The sequence below is a fragment of the Microchirus variegatus genome, assembly GCF_963457635.1.
Source record: "Microchirus variegatus genome assembly, chromosome: 1".
Taxonomy (NCBI): Eukaryota; Metazoa; Chordata; class Actinopteri; order Pleuronectiformes; family Soleidae; genus Microchirus; species Microchirus variegatus.
Genome location: NC_139802.1, coordinates 6,582,313 through 6,600,686, shown reverse-complemented (window position 1 = coordinate 6,600,686; position 18,374 = coordinate 6,582,313). Strand labels below are relative to the sequence as shown.

Below are 18,374 nucleotides of genomic sequence, written 5' to 3'. Positions count from 1 at the left end.
TAACACTGGTTTGTGTCAGTGCAGCTCCCCAAAGAGCTTGTTTGGGGACTCTGAGCAGGAGAAGAGAGAGAAAAAAAGAGAGAATGAGAGAGAGAGAGAGAGAAAGAGAGAGAGAGGTCCTCAGGTTTCACAGCTGTAGGCCCAGCTCACCCCTAAAGTAAATGGACTTGAGGAAAGCCAATCCTAATTGATTCCAAGCCTCAAAGCTCTTTAGTAAACATTGTGGAGCAATGAAAATGACTTGTTATCCTAATTCATTGGACGCTCACAACGCGTTCAGCAGAGCGGAGGGGAGTGGGGGTGGGGGGGGGGGGTGGAAGAAAAAACACCTGAGGAAGCAGATGTGAGATTAAACTGATTTTGTTTGGTGATTTTGTCTCATTCGCAGATATATATTCACCACACAGCTCCATTAAATGTGTCGAGATTAAAAGCTTTATCTCCCCGCAATGATCACAAAAGGTACCGTTCCTGACGAGGATATCGGTCTCTTAACGGCCTCTAAAGTCACTTAACAACGTAAAGTCATTTATAATGCGCATTAAAGTTCATTCTCAAATATATGGGAAGTCAAAACATGTTGGAGACTATAGCTGAAGAGTGCTTAGGAGAACAAAAGCTGAACTACAACACTCCTCTCAGGGGACCATTGATCAAACCTTTAGTAGAGTGTCCAGCTCACTCTGGTCTGAGAACAGTTCGCTTATGAAGTGTCCAGCTTGTTATGTATGAAGGAAGTTCCTGTGGAGAAACCCTGTGTGCTGAGCCTTTGGTTGGCCCTAATGGCTTCCTGTGGAAGCGTTGCTTCTCAGTGGAGGGGTTTCCTCAACTCAATTTTCCTGCTGATGTGAACATTTCCAGATCGGGTTTCGCTCATGTGAATCTGCTCATCCTATTCATGCATTAGGACACCGCCGGCCTTCGTAAAAAAACAAGTGACGTCCCTCGCAATTCCGCGGGCTGCCTCAAACAATGCACAACTAGCAAACTGCTGCAGGGACTTGTGTGCCGTTCTGTGGCTGAACTCCACCACAGAAACACAAACCAACTCTGTTTCCCAAGTGGTAAAACCAGCAGCCTCACAACAAATCACAACTCACAATCAGAAATGACTGTGAAGTCTGCGCCTCAGTAAAGCTGAGGAGTTTTTTTAATGACAGGTAAACTCAGGTGAAGCAGGTCTTGCAATGTCTCCGTTACTGGCAGTGATTGCTGCTCGTCCAAGGGGATGAAATTCCACCCCTGTCCTCAACAAAGAGCCTGACGGGGTGTCAGTCAGGCTTAGTGATGGGCCTCACATCCAATATTCACCAGCTCCTCAAGCTGTAAATCTACACAGGACAACCTCACAACAGTGTAGACCTAGAACACTGAGCCATCTCGATGTCTGACGAGTTTGCCACAGGTCTGGTTCACAGTAACAATGCCCTGGCACAAGTCCGAAGGTGGCTGGGGTTAAAGGATAATGAGGTCAGAGGAGTGTCCTCGAGTACGTGTCTGTGCAAATCTAAGTCATATTTAAAAAAAACAAAAAACCTCAAAGGTTGAAAGGTGCTAAAAAGAAAAAAAAAAAGTGTTAGTGGAGTCTATAAATGCAACACCTCAAACTGGATCATGACTGCTCTTTCATTATTGATGAATGTATTTATTATTTTCTCAATAAATCAAATCTATTAAAGGGACACTGTTTAGTATTTATGGGTTTATATAACCCAAAATCCACTTTATTATACATATTATATGCTCCTGCATTGTCTAGTCGCTGTATAATAGTTTTTGTTAATTTTCGTAGTGTTTCAAAAAGTCATGTAAAATAACACGGTCACAGGCCGCTGTTGCATTGCCACAGTTGGCAGCGAGACGCCATGTTTCTACGGGAGCCTGTATGGACAAACGCGAGAGAATAAATCAAGCGTCGATTTACTTGTAGCGGAAGTCCCGCCTCCACTGACGGAGCAGATACGATATACAAAAGACAGACTTATACATCTGAATAAATACTAGAACCTCATCTGCTGACACGGAGAAAGACGACGAGGACGACATTTGACCGGCTGAGGATATCGTATCGCTCAGGGAAGGGAGGGGGTGAGCGGAGGAGCAGTTCGTTGTTGTAAATTTCAGCCTCTCCTCTAGATGGCGCTATAAACTACTTACTTCACCTTTAAATACAGATAATGGCGTTATATATTGGATTTCCCAAATGAGTCCATGTTTGCCGAAACCTTAAAATGACAATGTTCTGATAGAAGCTGAAATCAGAGCATGTGGCTTTAAAAAATTTTTTTTAAATCAAATTAAATTGATAAATCAGTTATGAAAATAGCTGGCTATTAATTTAGTTGATTGAAGTTGATTCGTCAGCACTCTATACAGAGAACATTATTTCCTCTCTGGTCTGAATCTTTACACCTGCATGCACAGATGTGACAGACGCAGAGCTGTAATGTTGTGGCTGACGTTCCCATACAGCCAAAAAGAACTATTTTAGAGCATGAAATGCTAAACCGCTGCAAAAGCAGTCACGACTGCAGCTCTAACGATGACCTCATCGTGTCCTCTGGGACCCTCTTTGGCATGCTCTGCTGTGTGGGACAATACTGAATGAACAGCAAAACATGGATCGCCAGTCCCACACACACACATACATATATACACCACTGCAGATGTAACAGAACACTGACATTACCTCAGAGACAATGCAAGCGATGACAATCAGCGCGGACACAAAGGGACAAGGCCGAGCCTGAGGCCGCGGCTATAACTGAGGCGCTCTCGAGGTTACGCTCAAATCATAAAAGATAATTTTCAGTCTGTCACCAGTTCTTCACACCGCCGTCAAGTGAGAAAACTCACCTTTGGTGAATTAAAAAATTGTGTGACTGTGAATGTCCACTCACCCTATCTGTCTGTTGGTGGATGGAGCCTGTGTGATGACGGAGCTGGACTGAGGCGAGGGCAGGGCCTGCTGGATCACTATGCTGGTATCGTGGTTGCCCATCCGCGAGTGGGACTGCTGGTGCTGGCCTTGGCCTGCCTGGCTGTGCAGTTGGATATTCTGCAGAGAGTGGAAGAAAGGCAATGCAGTTAGGAATATGTCAACCCAAGCATTACAAGTGTTTGGCCTTGGGCTCTATATACACTCTGCTTAAATTGGCAATGGGAAACAATGTAAACGATCATCTACAAGTTATCCTAAGTTGAGTCAGGCTCATGAAGCCTTATTGTTGTTGATGTACCCAGCAGGACAGTCTCATTGCATACTATAATGACATCTACATTACATTCCATAGTAACCTGTATTTTAAACATCTTCGCGTGAATCATGAAGCGGAGTGAAATGTGAAAAATGCCAGTGGCGATAAAAGGAACATAAAAGCAGGAATATAGACACGAACAATACAAATAAATCACTCACTGTTGTACTTATACCGTGAGTGTTTGTACACGCATGTGTGATGATTATATATTTTGGCTGATTGCTGTTGCTTCCTGACATCGCAGTGCATTTCATTCCTTATCTCTTTCCTATTGTGTTTTTGCAGAGTCTTGCTCCGACTCGCCTCCTGCTGACTTAGCAGGGCCTCCCATCGTAAACCACACAGGCTCGAGAGGCTAGACATGGCATGACCTGAGCACAGCTGAGCTCCGCAGCCAAAAACCGCCCAAACGACAGCTTTAGCTCCGGAGAACACTTGCGCACCACCTCCCCAGACATTAGATAAGCAGTCTGCCTTGCGGTGATTTGACGAGTACCTGCGTTTTTAGGGAGAGCTGCCTCAGGGCATATCTATAGTTCATAAATGGTCACGTCTTTTGTCAAATGCCAGAGCTCTGCTAATCTGCTCTCATGCAAAAAAATGTCTGCCCAGGTCTTTTATTACTGCCACAAAAGACGTCTCAGAATCTGTCTTCACGTCTGCTAGGAAACGGGACTCCGTGCCTGAGAGAAAGCTGGAAAGCCGTTTGAAGTTACAGGCAGAGAAGTCGATCTGTCCTCCTCCTCCTCACATTGTGGCGGATGACAGATTTCAACCTTTGCTCGCTCTGTCTGTCACCGTCAGCGTGACTGACAGCGATCAAGGGAGCGTGGCAACAACAAGAGCTGATGTTTAACCCCTCTGAAACTTTTAATGAGAAGAAGGAAAATACAACAGAAATAAACACATCTGTGATGATCGGGGCTTTATCAGATGAGCAGCATGTTGTTACTTGAGGTCTAGGTGTTCTGGATCTATTTGAAGTATGTGCATGTGCTCGTTTTTTTATTGACTGATGACAGCACCAGATAACAGTTCACAAGTATCTAACCTAACCTCTGTGGGTGGTTGTGGGTTTGGCTATTATTTTTTTAAACCTGAGAATAAAGACTGTACAGTCTGTGCAGTACCTGTTTGCTGTCCTCTTCTTCCTGGGCCTTGCAAAACTCCTGCTCGATGGAGCAGTCCAGTTCACTGAACAATCCCACCTCCTCGCAGTTCTTCAAGAAACGTGTCGGTGTGGGCGTCTGGTCTGGGAAAATCAAGGAGGAGATGTTGACATTTCAGCTTCGAAATCAACCGTTAACAGCAGTGTTAATCATGAATAGTAACAGAGTACTTGCATTATTATTTATTATTGTATTACTCTTTTCTTACGTTTTATTTCTTTTTTACTTATATTAGGGTGTAATTTTTTACCATATTGTATTTTATTTTATTATAGTCTTACTTATATTTTGAGTGTGATTTTTTACCATATTGTATTTTATTTTTATCATATTTTTACTCTTATCTTGTCACCTTAACTAAGCTGTTGTAAATGTGTGTTTCCCCCCCCGGGGGAGGAATAAAGTCATTCAATTCAATTCAATTTATGCACAATATTTAGCATAAACACTGTCAGTAGTTTATGATATATTAGACAAACTTTGTCGGTGTAAAGTGCAGGATTATATTTTCAACACATCAAAACCCACATAATATGTGTTTCTATTGATATTTCTGTATTTTTAAATTCATAATGAATCATAAATCAAATTGAAGCACCAGGATCAACCATCCAACTTTGCAGAATTTGCAAGGATTTTTGAACTGAAATCTGTGTTCATGTGAGTTTAATAGCTGTTTAAATCATCCCATTTTTTTTTTTTTATCAAATGTGTTTCTTTAATGAGTTACACTGAAGACCAACTGTTATTCCCAGTGCATGGGCTGAAAACCTGCTGAGTCACAGTTCAGAGATGAAATTCATTGCTTTGAGTCGGCGCCCGACAAAAAATGATAAGTAGCTTTGTCTCCATCGCTGCTGCCCAGACAAAGTGTGTTCTGTTGCACGGGGGCCACTGTTTCTGTCCCGGCTCATGATCAGCACCAAACTCTTTAGAGTCTTAACGTTTTTTTCTGGGCGGCCTTGGTGCAGACTGTCACCTGTGGGGTCTATCAGCTGAGGAGAGTAACAAGGTGAAGGTGTTCCACATTAAAACCCAGCAAGAGTTGAGTTTTTCAAACGGCTGTTTGACCCAGCACTGACTGGACGTAGACGACTGCTGCATTACATTAGCTGGAGGTTTTTCTAAGCTTCAGTGTCCGTTACTTGCGGTTGGCCTGGCCGTGTGTAACTCACAAAACAGACACAAAATCCTCTGATCTCGCCAGAGCTCCAGAGAAGAAGCATGAGAGAGTCGATATCATAAAAGCATACTGACAGGTTTTTTGGCAGGTAAAATGACAAAGGATATCAAAGCGTCAAATAAAAAACCCTGGGCGTGTAAAATATGGGACGTATTTTGCACTTATATATACTTTTTGACTCGGAATAAAAAAAAGTGGAGGCAGATTCCCTACACTGCTTTTGGTTGAACTAGATCTTATCTCATGAGGCTGCATTTGTGCTGCCATCTGTCTTAACTGGGTTTATTTAATCAACTATTTTGTATTTATTTATTGCATCAGTTACCTTTTTTAAACTGGTGTTGGCATTTGGTGTCCTCTTTTTTATTGTAAGCCTTGGTGATTCTACATCATGTTAAATGCTGTTTGTTTGGTTTAAACCTCGGTCAGATGAGCAAACACTTAACAAAGTTATCAAAGATCCCCATCAGGATTTTTAAAAGATCAACAACGTTGCCATTTAGAAAACATCTCTTCTGTCGGGAGATAGTAAACTTGATGGCCCCATTTCAACTGATAAAGTACAGATCCCACCTACCGAGTGGGGGTTCTTGTTTGTTGAACTCAGTCAAGCTGTGGTATTCAGCTTGACATTGTGGGGGTGCTCGCAGATCAGGTTTCAGACAGTTGAAGGTGATTTTAGGATCAGGCTTGTTTCAAAGGCTAAAAGCATACTTCATGGTCTGTTTATCCATTCTGGCTAGACTGGGGATTGACTTTAACTTTCATCATGACCTGTGTACCCAAAATACATTTTTACTCTATAAATATTTCCCCCCTTTTTTTTTTTTTTTTCCATTCGAGAAGCTCAACTTCTAATAAAATAAAAAAAAAAAGCCTATGAGTCAATGAAAAGCTTATGGAAATAGCAAGTTCAGTTCAAAGTGTCACCATATGAGGCTGAATTGTAACTTCCAGTGCAACTCATTTTATCCTGGGTTCAAGGTCACGGTGAGAAAAAATGCCCAGAGCTGTAACTCAGACAAGAGGCAAACGAGTACACCTGGCCTAGAAAATCTGATCCTTCTGTCCGCCGAGTGTAAATAATAAAGAAGACGCGGCAATCTCAACAGCGCGGCTGCAGCAGCAGCAGCAGCACACAGCGTCGTCTTTAAGGAGCAGAGATCTATACTTATGGATCGGCCTTGGGTTGACACTTGCGTGTGTCGTACACAATCTATGGATGCGATGCATCGTTGAACAGACATGTGCATCCCATTCGTCCATACAATTAAGCTTCCTCCCATTCATTCCAGAGGTACAAAGTAACAGAGAAATGTAACTGAACATGCTTCAGTTAGATTTCAGCGTTTACTTCATCCCACAATGTGTAACCAAATAGAGCTGAGCTGAGAGGAAGCATGCATGCTGTAATTTTACATTACTGTAAACAACTGGTATAGACATGCCTGCATAAAGTTTGCTGATGACAGACGTGTGTGCGTCTGCACATGAATCACCACGGGCGAACTCACACACACACACACACACACACCTGCAGGAGAGCGACAGGTTCACAGAGATCCCTGCTGAGGCGGTGTGTGTGTGTGTGTGTGTGTCTGCAGCGGTGTCGCTGTAACTCACCCGATAACATGTTGTCATTCTTTATGGAGGGGAACTTTAGGGTCATCTCATGTTTGTGTCGATGTATCATCAGGTGGTCCTCGGTGGGGAATCGCTGTGAAAGCAGGAAGACAAATAAGTGACAAACAATTTAAAAAAATAATAAAAGAGTGCATTGTCGTTATATGCAAGTGCTATTTACCGTTTCACTCCGTTCCATGCTGTTCTGTTTCTCCCTTACACATGACTAGCACTAACCTCCTTTCTCAGGCCTCCTCATTATATACCTCTTCATATTACACACACATGCGCACACACACACGCGCGCTGTTGTGTTGTTTTGTCTTAACACACTCACCTGAGAACAGCCAGGAGCATTGCACACGAACGGCCTTTCCTGGTCTGAGTTCATCACTCTGGCCGAATTCTCATAAAACTACAAGCAGAAAACGTGTAAAGAGAGGAAGTTCAACGTTAACTTTACTTAAACATAAAATTGCCTTTGCACCTGAACCAACAGTAAAACATACAGTTGTGCCATCTGATCACACACGTACAGTACTTTTCTGTTACGGCAACAATAGCTGCTCTCTATTAGTGATGTGAAAAATGTACTTTTTTCACAAATTTAGCTGAACATGAACTTAAATCTCATTCAAGTTTTTTAAAAAAGCAGACATTGTGGAGTAATTCCAAGGTTTGCACGTTAGAATATAACATTTTTAGCCGGTAGACACTGACCAAGAATAACAACAGCTCTGCATGAAGGATAAAGGAAGGGTGAAGTAAATACAATAATAAATCAATCAATCAAGTGCTAGTTTATTCATTTACTTACTGCTGTTGTCCCGTATATGTGTTAGTAATTGTGCAGTACATGACAGTCACAGCTGTGCATCACGTCAAATATATACAGTATACACTGGCTTCAGTTACTGCTTCAGATGCCTTATTATTTCAAAAGAGAGAACTTTTCCAGAAAGTAGTGGTTGGCGCTCCTGAAAAAAATAAAAAATAAAAAAAAGAACAAAACCACAAAAAAAAAGGCCTACAACTATTAACCCGTCTGCCCTTTTAATAACAGAGAAAAAAATAAAATCATACACACAAAATGTGTTGTTTCACTTTGTTTAAGTGCAGTGTCTGAAATAACACCCAACACAAAATGCATTACAGACGTGCACCACACTTATATTACTTCTAAAACAAATGTGTTTAGAGACAAAAAATGTTTTGCTGCAAATACATACACAGCAAATGTCTGGCGTACACACACTCCTGTGAGTGTTAAGAGGAGTTAGTGCATCAGAAGCTGTCAATGGATGCCTGGTGAGACTCTCTTTGATTCAAATATTCATTTTGAAATAGAGTTTTTTTAATGTTTCTGTTCAGATGTTTAGACATTCAATACAGATGTGCTCAGTTAATTGAATAACTTTTGAAATATTAAATAGTGAAATAAGCTCTCGGGGGGGGAAAAAAGTATTATCATATCTGATGGTCGCTCAGTTCTCTTCCGCTTATTAAATGTCTAATCATTCGATCACGAAGCAGCAAAAGTGACCAGTGAGCAGACGCCACACACCGGCACTGTGCAGATGTTCAGCACCTTGTGACAATTGTTTTATTTAGTGGTTCCGATCGAGCAGACCTTCTTATTCTGCTCTCTGTGACCATCGCGAAAGCAAGAAGATTCACATCGAGGTCTTTTGCACACAGGAGGGTGACCTACTGATGTCTGAACCAACATAACAACAGTGTTTCTCAAACTTTTTAACTACATACATATGACAAAAAAGTAATAAATCATGACAAGAGCAAATAACGTTTCTGACTCTCTTTTTTAAAACTATATCTGTACACCTAATGTTATTTCAACCAGACATTTTCGGGAGATATGATGAATTAATGAATCACAGCTTCATTTTCTGCAAAAAAAAATTTAAATGTGCACATAAATCTTAAGTAAAAGGCTGGGAACATTTTTGTCAAATTTATTTGGTGACCCCGATCTCCTGAGACCTGTCTTTGGGTCTGGATCCAGTCTCTGGGAATGATGACTGGCCTGATCTACTTAAATAGCAAGTTTGGTCAAAATCACATTTTGATTCTTTACTGGTGACATAAAAGATCCCCGACTCGACATTTTCACTGATTAAGAAAGTGGCTGTCGAGAGACAAAAAATATGTCGTTATAATTAGGTGTGCGGTTTGCTCGTTGTGATGACTGCGACGCCTAAAGGACAAACTCTCACTAACTGTGCGCGGACAAACGTCACGAGGCCTGCGACGCATCCGGACTTCAACTCACGGTGCCACATGTCACGTGTCGTGCATGAATACTGTCGTACACCATGTACGTGTGTGTGTGTGTGTGTGTGTGTTTCTTCAAGCACAGTCAAAACACTCCCAATATTGTGTTATGCTAAGCAGTGCTGTTTTTCTAACAAGCTGTACTTCATGACCAAGCCTGCAGAACAGGGTCTGGACAGGGTCTCTCTGTCAGAGAGCAATGAGCCCTGCTCTCTCTTTCTGTCACCAGGTTCATTCGCTCTCTTCTACTGGGCCCCTAAAAACTCACCTGGTCTCCTTTGACACAACAAACACGACCAACGTTGCCCCCGATCTCCAACCTCCAGCCCAAACTAGACCCCAGATGACGGTATAGCTACATGTTCTTCTGAAAAGCCATTATTCTGTCTCCAGGCTCCAGTTTTAATCTCACATGCAGTAAAGGCTGTTGGCACATTTATCCGGCTTTCTTCCCTGAACACGTGTACAACTATGAATCCCATTTAAATCAGAAACTTTCACTGGAAAAAAAAGTATTTTCGCTAAAGAGCACTAATGAAAGCACTAATTAGAGGTCGAGCATCCATAACTTTTAAAACAGATGTAGGAATTAAACTCTCGCCTTCCTCTCACTGTTTCTAAACTGGGACTTGATCATTTCATCACATTCTCCGGGAAATTCAAACCACATGACACATAAAGGACTTCTCAGCGTTAATTCTGTGAATAATCCGACAGGTTTCTCACTTCAAATTATCAGTACTCAATGTCCCCCCTCTTGGCTCTCATTTGATATAGATGTTTTAGTTTAGCAGAGGAAATTTGGTTACACTTTTTATTAACTGTATCCTGATGTGGGCGAGGGGGAAGGATTAGGGTCCGGCGTTCGATTTCAAGAGGAGCTGGCGTGGAATTCTCCAGGTAGAGTGAATATAAGAATTTAAACAATATGGGCGAGGGTGAAAGACTGGGGACTGGGGGTGCAAAGCCATATTGGGTTAAAGCGCGAGCACAAACATGCACAGCAATTCAAATCTCCAGCTCCCCATAGCCTGGGCCTTTGACAGCACAAGTTCAAGGTAGGATCATGGCGATTCCCTGAGGCGGGGAACATGGCCCTCTTTGACAATGAAGGCCTGAACTTGTGCTCTTTGACTGAATGCGTGACAGAAACAACAACACAAAAAAAAAGGGATTGCTGTGATATGAACCTATCAATTACAGGTCTCCTCCACAACTGTTGATTGGGCTGTGGTTGTTTTTTTCTTCTTTTTTTTTAACATTAGTGCAATTGTTACCATGAGGAAAGTTTCACCTTGAGCAAATGCATCAACAAATAAACTCACTGTAGGTCACATTTCATTGCTGCCATGAAACGCTGGGCTGTAATCAGGCTCAACATTGTGCATCAAGGTTACTACATAACACGCAGGAAGAAGAATGTTGATACAGTGACTTTATAGCTTTGTTTATTTATCCATTTTGTCAAGTTTCCTTTGACCAATTTAGGTACATTTTAATTCTTGACACACAGATGTCACTTAAAACATAAGTAAAAACTATTATTTTGCAAATCTATTCTTTTTTTTCTTTTCTTTTTAATTCCATGAATACTTCATAAGGTGTTATTCATGACGACCATTTAAAGGGAAACGATAAAAGTGCAAGCCTGTAATAATTCCAAGCAGCGCGCGCACGAGATTCAAGTGGTTATTGATAGTGTTGTCACATAAACATAATGACATCGCGGACTAATCAAATGATTGAAACATCTTTCTTTTTTTCTCTCCGCGCGCCTCGTCAGCACAACCTTCCTGAAAGTAACCCTCAACATCTCAGCGCTTAATCAAATATCGACTGGCCTGCAGAATGACGTCATGTTACTTACAGTGCAAGAGGAGGAAAAAAAAGGGGGGGGGGGACATAAATTTCATGGATAAAACAAGCAGCATCACTCTTTTCTTTTCTCTTCTTGTCTCTTTTTTTGTCTGACAAACCACCAAGCAACCATTCCCCCCACACATACACACACACACACACATACACACACGGTCTCTGGCGAACCGCAGCGCGCACAGACAGACGCCGGCTCCGTGCGCGTATTTATCCCGAGATGGGACAGCCGTGACAAAGAAGCAGGAGATCCGGCTTTTGTGCTTTAACACCCGAGAAAAAAAAAGCAAAGGGGGCGCGTGCACAATCTGATTTAAACCCAGTCCCGTCCCGGGACAGTGGCCTGACCGCACAGTGTGCGCGCTTCTCAGCCGCGCTTTTGGATGAATTCATGCAGACTTGTCTCCGCTGCGTCCCTGACAGAGCAGCAGCAGCAGCAGCAGCAGCACTTGACTCCGCGTTCAACGTCAACCACAGACCGTCAACAGACAAACACACACAGAGCAATAACACTGACATGACAGCGCAGTCACTTCAACCAAACTTAATGCCACACTTTTCCTCTCCCTGTTTGCAGCCTCGCATGAGTTGAGGAAAAAAAAAATAATAATTACACACATTCGTCTTGAACGGGAACAAACCAAGCTGTTGCACGAAAGAGGAGGAAAAAAAGTAAGAAGGAGCGCGTCCAACAGACACCACAAACCTGCAGAGGCGCATGCACGGTCCTCTGCATGCTGCTACGAGGCGTCCAACTCACCAAACAAGTGTAGAAAAACGTGAAGCGGTCTCTGAGAAGAAACCACGTTGGACTGAGAAAAGATTACAATACGATCTATTTAGAGAAGCATAACGTCACCCCCGGGGTGACGTCACGTGGGATTCCTGAACTTCTAAATCATTGCGGTCCGCTCGGAGGCGGCGCGAGGGCGGAGTTTGCACATGCACACCCAGCAGCAGAGAGAGGCAGCATGGATGGACAGTGGTTGCACGGGTGTGGCGCAAACATCTCCACCACCGCTGACCATCGAACACGTGCAAATAATTTTATGTGTACAGTAAACATGTATGCGAACTACTGCATCTGCTTATGGAGACGACTTATTGCACTTTACTGAACTTTAACAAACATACTGGAAGTGTTACAATAGAGCAGCCACTCCAGAACTTTAAAATTAGCCAATTTTAAAGTATAAACCAAAACCTTTAATCACTGACCAGGACATAATATATAGTGTTCCATCCACATATGAACTAATACAGTTTTCTCAAACTGTGGCCCCCCCAGGCAATGTCCTGTGGCCCTATACACTTATTTTAATAATATAATGCAAACTGACCAACAGTGATCAATACTTTTTTAGATATAATAATAACAATAATAAATGTAGTTATATGCATCACAATATTAAATTCAACATTTAATTATGTAAAATCTTGTCTACTATTACTATTGTGCTTGTGTTATTCTGATTTAATGTTTTGATTCTATTTTATTTGTGCCTGTATTCACAGATTCATTTTAATTCATTGTGAACTATATATTAAAACTAATATAATTTACTTTTCTTAATCACTACAACTTTAACAACTACATTTTTTTACTTGACCAGTTTGAGGCCCCTCCAGTGTGAATGTGAGGGGTCAACACATCCACTGGTACCTGCTGTAGAAAGTAGAGTAGCATGCATTAATACCCGTGGCTTGGTTTATTTACTTGTGTTTACTTCATAAAAGTGATTGGGAATGTTTTTTTTTTACTTTGAAAAGGTTTACTTCACTTTTACAAGACTACTTATTTTTCATGGCTTTTCACGGTCCACCACACTTTGGGAAGAGCTTGGCTGCGTCCAATTGTGAAGTCACAACTTTTATTTGATTTGCTTTGTGTGTCAAGAATAAATAAAAGGATTCCTCTGAGGCAAACATAGTTGACAGCAGACCAGGCTCTGGCTCCAGGATGTTGTGATTGATTGAGATCGTTGTGAAGGGGCAACATTTTCTTATTAAGGGAAATCAGTTAATGTAACCAAAGACAATGGCAGTTAAAGGTCCAGTGTGTATGATTGTGTGACATCCATCGGTGAGACTGCAGAGTCTAGGAGACTCAGGACCGCAGTGACATCCACATACCAAAGACAATGTCCTTCTTTATTTCTGTAGTAAGCATCTTTTTTACTACAGAACTAGAGATCAATAAAACACAAAATGCACAATCTTTTGTCAAATTCGGGCCGCCGTAGAAACGCGGTGACACAAGATGGCAGCCTTTACACTCTTAGAAATAAAAGTGCTAAGTCGAACCATATAGGTTCTTCGGCTTGTTCTCAGGAGAACCCTTTATGGTTCCAGGTAGAAGGCTTTTTTATAAAGGTTCCATCTGGAACCCTTTTAAAACCCTTTATTCAGGAGAGGGGTTTTAAAGGGTTCTCTGGATCAAAATGGTTCTTACTGGAACCATCATTGTTACCAAGAACCAGTGAAAAGCAAATGGTTCCAGGTAGAACCTCAGCCCTTGTAGAAGGACCCTTTTGGAACCCTTATTTCTAAGAGTGTATAAAGCAAGGCCCTACTCTAAAGTACACATAAAATGATTGTTCTAAGGAGAACAAACCCATACGATCCTTATTTTAAAGAAATGATACACTATATATATACCTATAAACAGGTTTATTCAATTTCTGCAACAAAAAAAGTGAAGTGTTAATCACTGATCATTCAAATACATGTTAATTAAAGAATACGGAACATAAATGTAACATGTGTTTTGTAGACTTTCAGTCAAAAGTCTCTCCTGTTTTTCCAGTCACACGAAGCTTCTCCAATTTACTCCAATAGTTTTCCATAAATTCCTAAACCTTAAACACAGAGGGCAGCAACTTTTACCTTACAACCTTACAATAATAATGCTCAAAAGTAGACTGATGGGTCACAGACTGGAGAATGTATATAGCTTTCATTCTAATTCTGAACACTGAACCTCTGTCTTTGTAATGTGTAAGACAACAGGTTCAACAGTATTGTTGTTCAGTTCATACGACTTCAAGAAAAGAACAAAGTAATCAAAAATCTGCTTTAATGGTGTAGTGTGTTTGCACATCCGGCAAAAGTTACATCATCCTGATATAAGCTGAGTTGTGTCCACAAGCAGGTGACTGTCTTTCTACTGGGACAAGGCAAAATAAGACGTTGCGCCCTTATTAACCTCATATTAAACTTATAGTGGTTTTCTTTGAATAATTCTGCAGGTCACAGAGTTCCAGTGTTGTAATCTGATCAAACGATGTTATAGAAACAAGGATCCTCTTCAGACAAGGTCCTTTAAGGTTATAAACTATATCAGGACCCACCTGATGCACCTGATAGTTTGAATTAAAGTAGCTCAACGTAGTGAGCCATGACTTCTGAAGAGCTCAGTTTTCCACTACGCCCAGTTAGTAATCAGCTTTTGTGGACAGTTTTTTGACACAACCACCTCCACTGAAAATCGATACGCATTTCAACTTTTTTTTCCCCCTAACATATGACAACATTTATCCTTCCCCAGTGATGCAGAACTAGGCCGAGCTGACTGTTTCACTTACAAATGAACAGAAAATGCAAAATACACAGCTGTTTCATCAGGTTTTATCTGAAATAAATGCTATTAGCCACAGCTACGGCACATTAAGGAGATTTAAAGAGCTTTGGAAGTACAAAGCTTTTATATGTTCCAGGTCTGTGTGACAGGCTGGTGCCAAGTGGCTGTGATTTCTTGGGCCACAGATGCTGTTAGTGAAGCCATCCTCAGCTCCGGGGATTAATGACTCCTCACACATTAAGAAATGTTTACCACTCGCCTGCTACCACTCCTCCAGACGCATTAAGAGCTCTGTCACTGAAACAATAACGCAGTCTGAAAAACACTCATAACTCAGAGCTTCTCCGCCTGTGTCTTCTAACCAGAGCTTTAATCTACGTTTATGACATCCTTTTGTCTTTTTATTGCCAATATATTTCCCAACCAATCCAAACATTATGCTCCCAGAGGAGCAGACTATTAAGGCAGGAAAGCGCCGATACAGTTTGGGTCAGTGACCCACACTAAAGCAGATTTGATCTATATTATACTAAACCTTTTATTATTATGCCTTCGTGCACTGCTTCTGGGTAAGATCACCTTGGGATGATTAGCACCTCTGAGGATGCTTTGTTGCAGCAGGTGCAGGAGGTGACGGAGGCTAAATAACACAGGTGTCACACAGGCTTTCATTTTGTCAATAAAATATTCACAAATAGATTTTACTTTGCACAACGATCAGAAATTGAAAACTGTTTTACACACAGCAGCACAACATAGCACAGGAAGTGAGGTGACTAACTCTTCTCTTCCAATGCTCCCTGGTCATGTTGTCTGTCGAATAGAGGATAAAAACAAAGTCTGGTGCTCTTTGCATGCATGCAGTGTTTAAGATTCACCTCCGAGCCACTTGCATTCACTCCGAAATGTAAATATTTAAAATTGAATTAAATTAAATGTCAGTCCTAACAAGAGATTGACCAGCCATCAAGCAGCTTGTTTTTACTAAAACATACTGGCCAGGCTCCTCTCAAGATTAAAGATTCATAGAGTTTATTGTCATTATGTACAGAAAGAAAAACAGGTTTCTCTGTGCGATGAAATTCTTTCTTGCTGTCCACACAAATGCAGAGTCAAAAGTCAAAGACATAGATAAACAGTAATAGCTTGTGCATGTTGTGCAAACTGTGTAAACTGAAGTAGTATTGGGAAGCAGAGACAACACAATATAAAATGTTATTGTTTATCTCACAAACCTTTTGAATTGTGGTGTATCAAATGACTTCTGCAAAGAATGGTGAGAAAACTAGAGACACTGTTACTGGTGTATAGCAAAAAAGTGTGCACACACCAGTTGTTGCTCAAAAGAAAAAAAAAAGTGTATTAATAACCAGGTGACAAACATTTTCATCATATGACAGAATGATAATCTAATTCATAAAAATACTCTGTACTGCATGAGCTGGGAGCTTCCCTGTAGTGACCCTCCTGTACACCCGTGTATAATGGCTATAAAGACTTATAACAGTGAAGGATGATGTTTTCTGCGCTCAGCATTTATGACAATAAGTTCCTGTATGTGTTCAAACTGGATTATGAGCCAGCTGTGTATTGAAGAGTGTGAAAATAAATAATATAGTAAGAAACAAAAATCGGCAAATAGTAAAAAAAATCTGCATAGTGTCGGACTGATGCATGAGAAAGTGTAAAAATCCAAACCATTTTCAGGTGCTTCGCTTTATCTTGTCTTGCATTGGTTAGCTATGTGTTGGATAGTTCACCGAGGACATGAGGGTTTGGTCATCAAGCAGCTGTGAAACGTGACATTTGCCGTTTCCACACTATGACCTGTTCGGTAAATCTCCGTTTCAGAAACAAAGTACACCTATTACCTCACCTACGTTTATGGACTGTAACACATTGAACTGTAGTGATTAGTTGCAGCTATGCTCATCAATAAATTAGGGAGGATGGGCAACGCCAGTATTTTAAATGAAAGCCATCAGCGTCCACAGACGAGCAGTTGTCTGTGATGTAATGCTTCCATAGTGTGTTCTCAGCACAACTGGAACATAGTGAGACCATCCTTGTGGTGATTAATGCAGACCATCACCACACACAAACTCAAAGTTACTGCTGTGTCAGTAAATGCAAAGCACAAATGTACTCTAATTTTATATTTGTGTGTGATGCACACGCCCTAACTTTCCATTACTAGTGTGTAATTGTACTTAATACTGCAGATAGTTTCTCCTTATATGATCTCCTTCTCCGAAAGTCACATTTTGTACAGAACACAATCTTTGGCATGTAACATACTGACAAGTATTTACAGTAAAACCTAAACACAGTGTAAATGTTTACTCCCAGATGCAGAAAGTAAACATTAATGCACAAACACACTGTAATTGGTTGCTTTCTGTGACCCAGGGATAAAAAACACAACATTTTATAGTGCAGCCATAAAAGACTGGTAAAGGCTCTAATATGTCAAAATCCTGTGCTCTTCTGTAAAGTTCTTACTGTGTACATGTACACTGACAAACTGATGCTGAAGTGATACGAATGATACTAAACTCAAATAGAAAAAAAACATCAGAATGTGAATATTATGTGCCACTGCTCTATTTGTTGCTTTTAAGCAACAATAGACTTGGTCAAGTTTTATCTATGGCCAACACTGCCACACTGTGGACACATGGCCTAATCCATAAGACATGTGTCTCACATACTTAGTTCAAATACCCCATTAATAACTACATTGAAAACCTATACATGGATCCTAATATAACCAACTATGTGTTCTGTCCACTTAATAATTCATTGTAAGAATACACTATTTGAGTTTGATTTTATCCTGAAAGCATCAGTGGCTAATAAAGGAGCATTTAGGCCTATAGACCATCTGAGCAATGTTCACTTGTGTTATTTTCACTCATATGTCAACCAGACTGATTTTTTTCTGGCTGTTTTCTGGCTACATGCATCACAAGTTGCATTATATTATTCCTGTATAATATTTCAGGCTGGTGGTCATACAATCCTTTAAAAAATATATTTTAGGAGATTACGTTAATGTGCGTTTATGTGCAATCATAATTAGATTGTTTAATGTTTCTGCAATTAATAAATGCAGAAGGCACCGGAAATAACATCACATCCAGTTCTAAATACATTCAAAGTGGTAAGATCATATTGGAGCATAGAGTTTGATTGATGTGCACATCTATTTCAATCAATCAATCATTTTGGCGGGGGAAATCATCAGAAAATTATACGTAGAATTAAAAGATATAATAAGTAAGCCAAAGTAAAAACAATAAATAGACAAAAATAGAAAATAATGAATAATCAAATAAAACAGGAAATCTGTAATGTATATATATAAAACTACATGCAATACCCAGTAAAAATAA

At 40.7% G+C, this 18,374-nt stretch overlaps 1 protein-coding gene across 2 annotated transcripts in view; it reads right to left on the bottom strand.

The window, feature by feature from the left end:
- creb5b (cAMP responsive element binding protein 5b) overlaps positions 1-12,135 on the bottom strand; it is a gene marked incomplete at both ends in the record, with an annotated part of 39,241 nt that extends 27,106 nt beyond the window's left edge. The window contains 5 exons of one of the 2 annotated variants that reach the window (XM_083892508.1): positions 2,901-3,058; positions 4,391-4,512; positions 7,236-7,329; positions 7,573-7,650; positions 12,106-12,135. In XM_083892508.1, coding sequence (XP_083748634.1) covers positions 2,901-3,058; positions 4,391-4,512; positions 7,236-7,329; positions 7,573-7,650; positions 12,106-12,135 — 482 coding nt within the window. Of the gene's footprint in view, positions 1-2,900; positions 3,059-4,390; positions 4,513-7,169; positions 7,330-7,572; positions 7,651-12,105 lie in introns of those variants that run through there. The other variant, XM_083892507.1, reaches the window with a different exon arrangement.
- Positions 12,136-18,374: the final 6,239 nt, after the last annotated feature.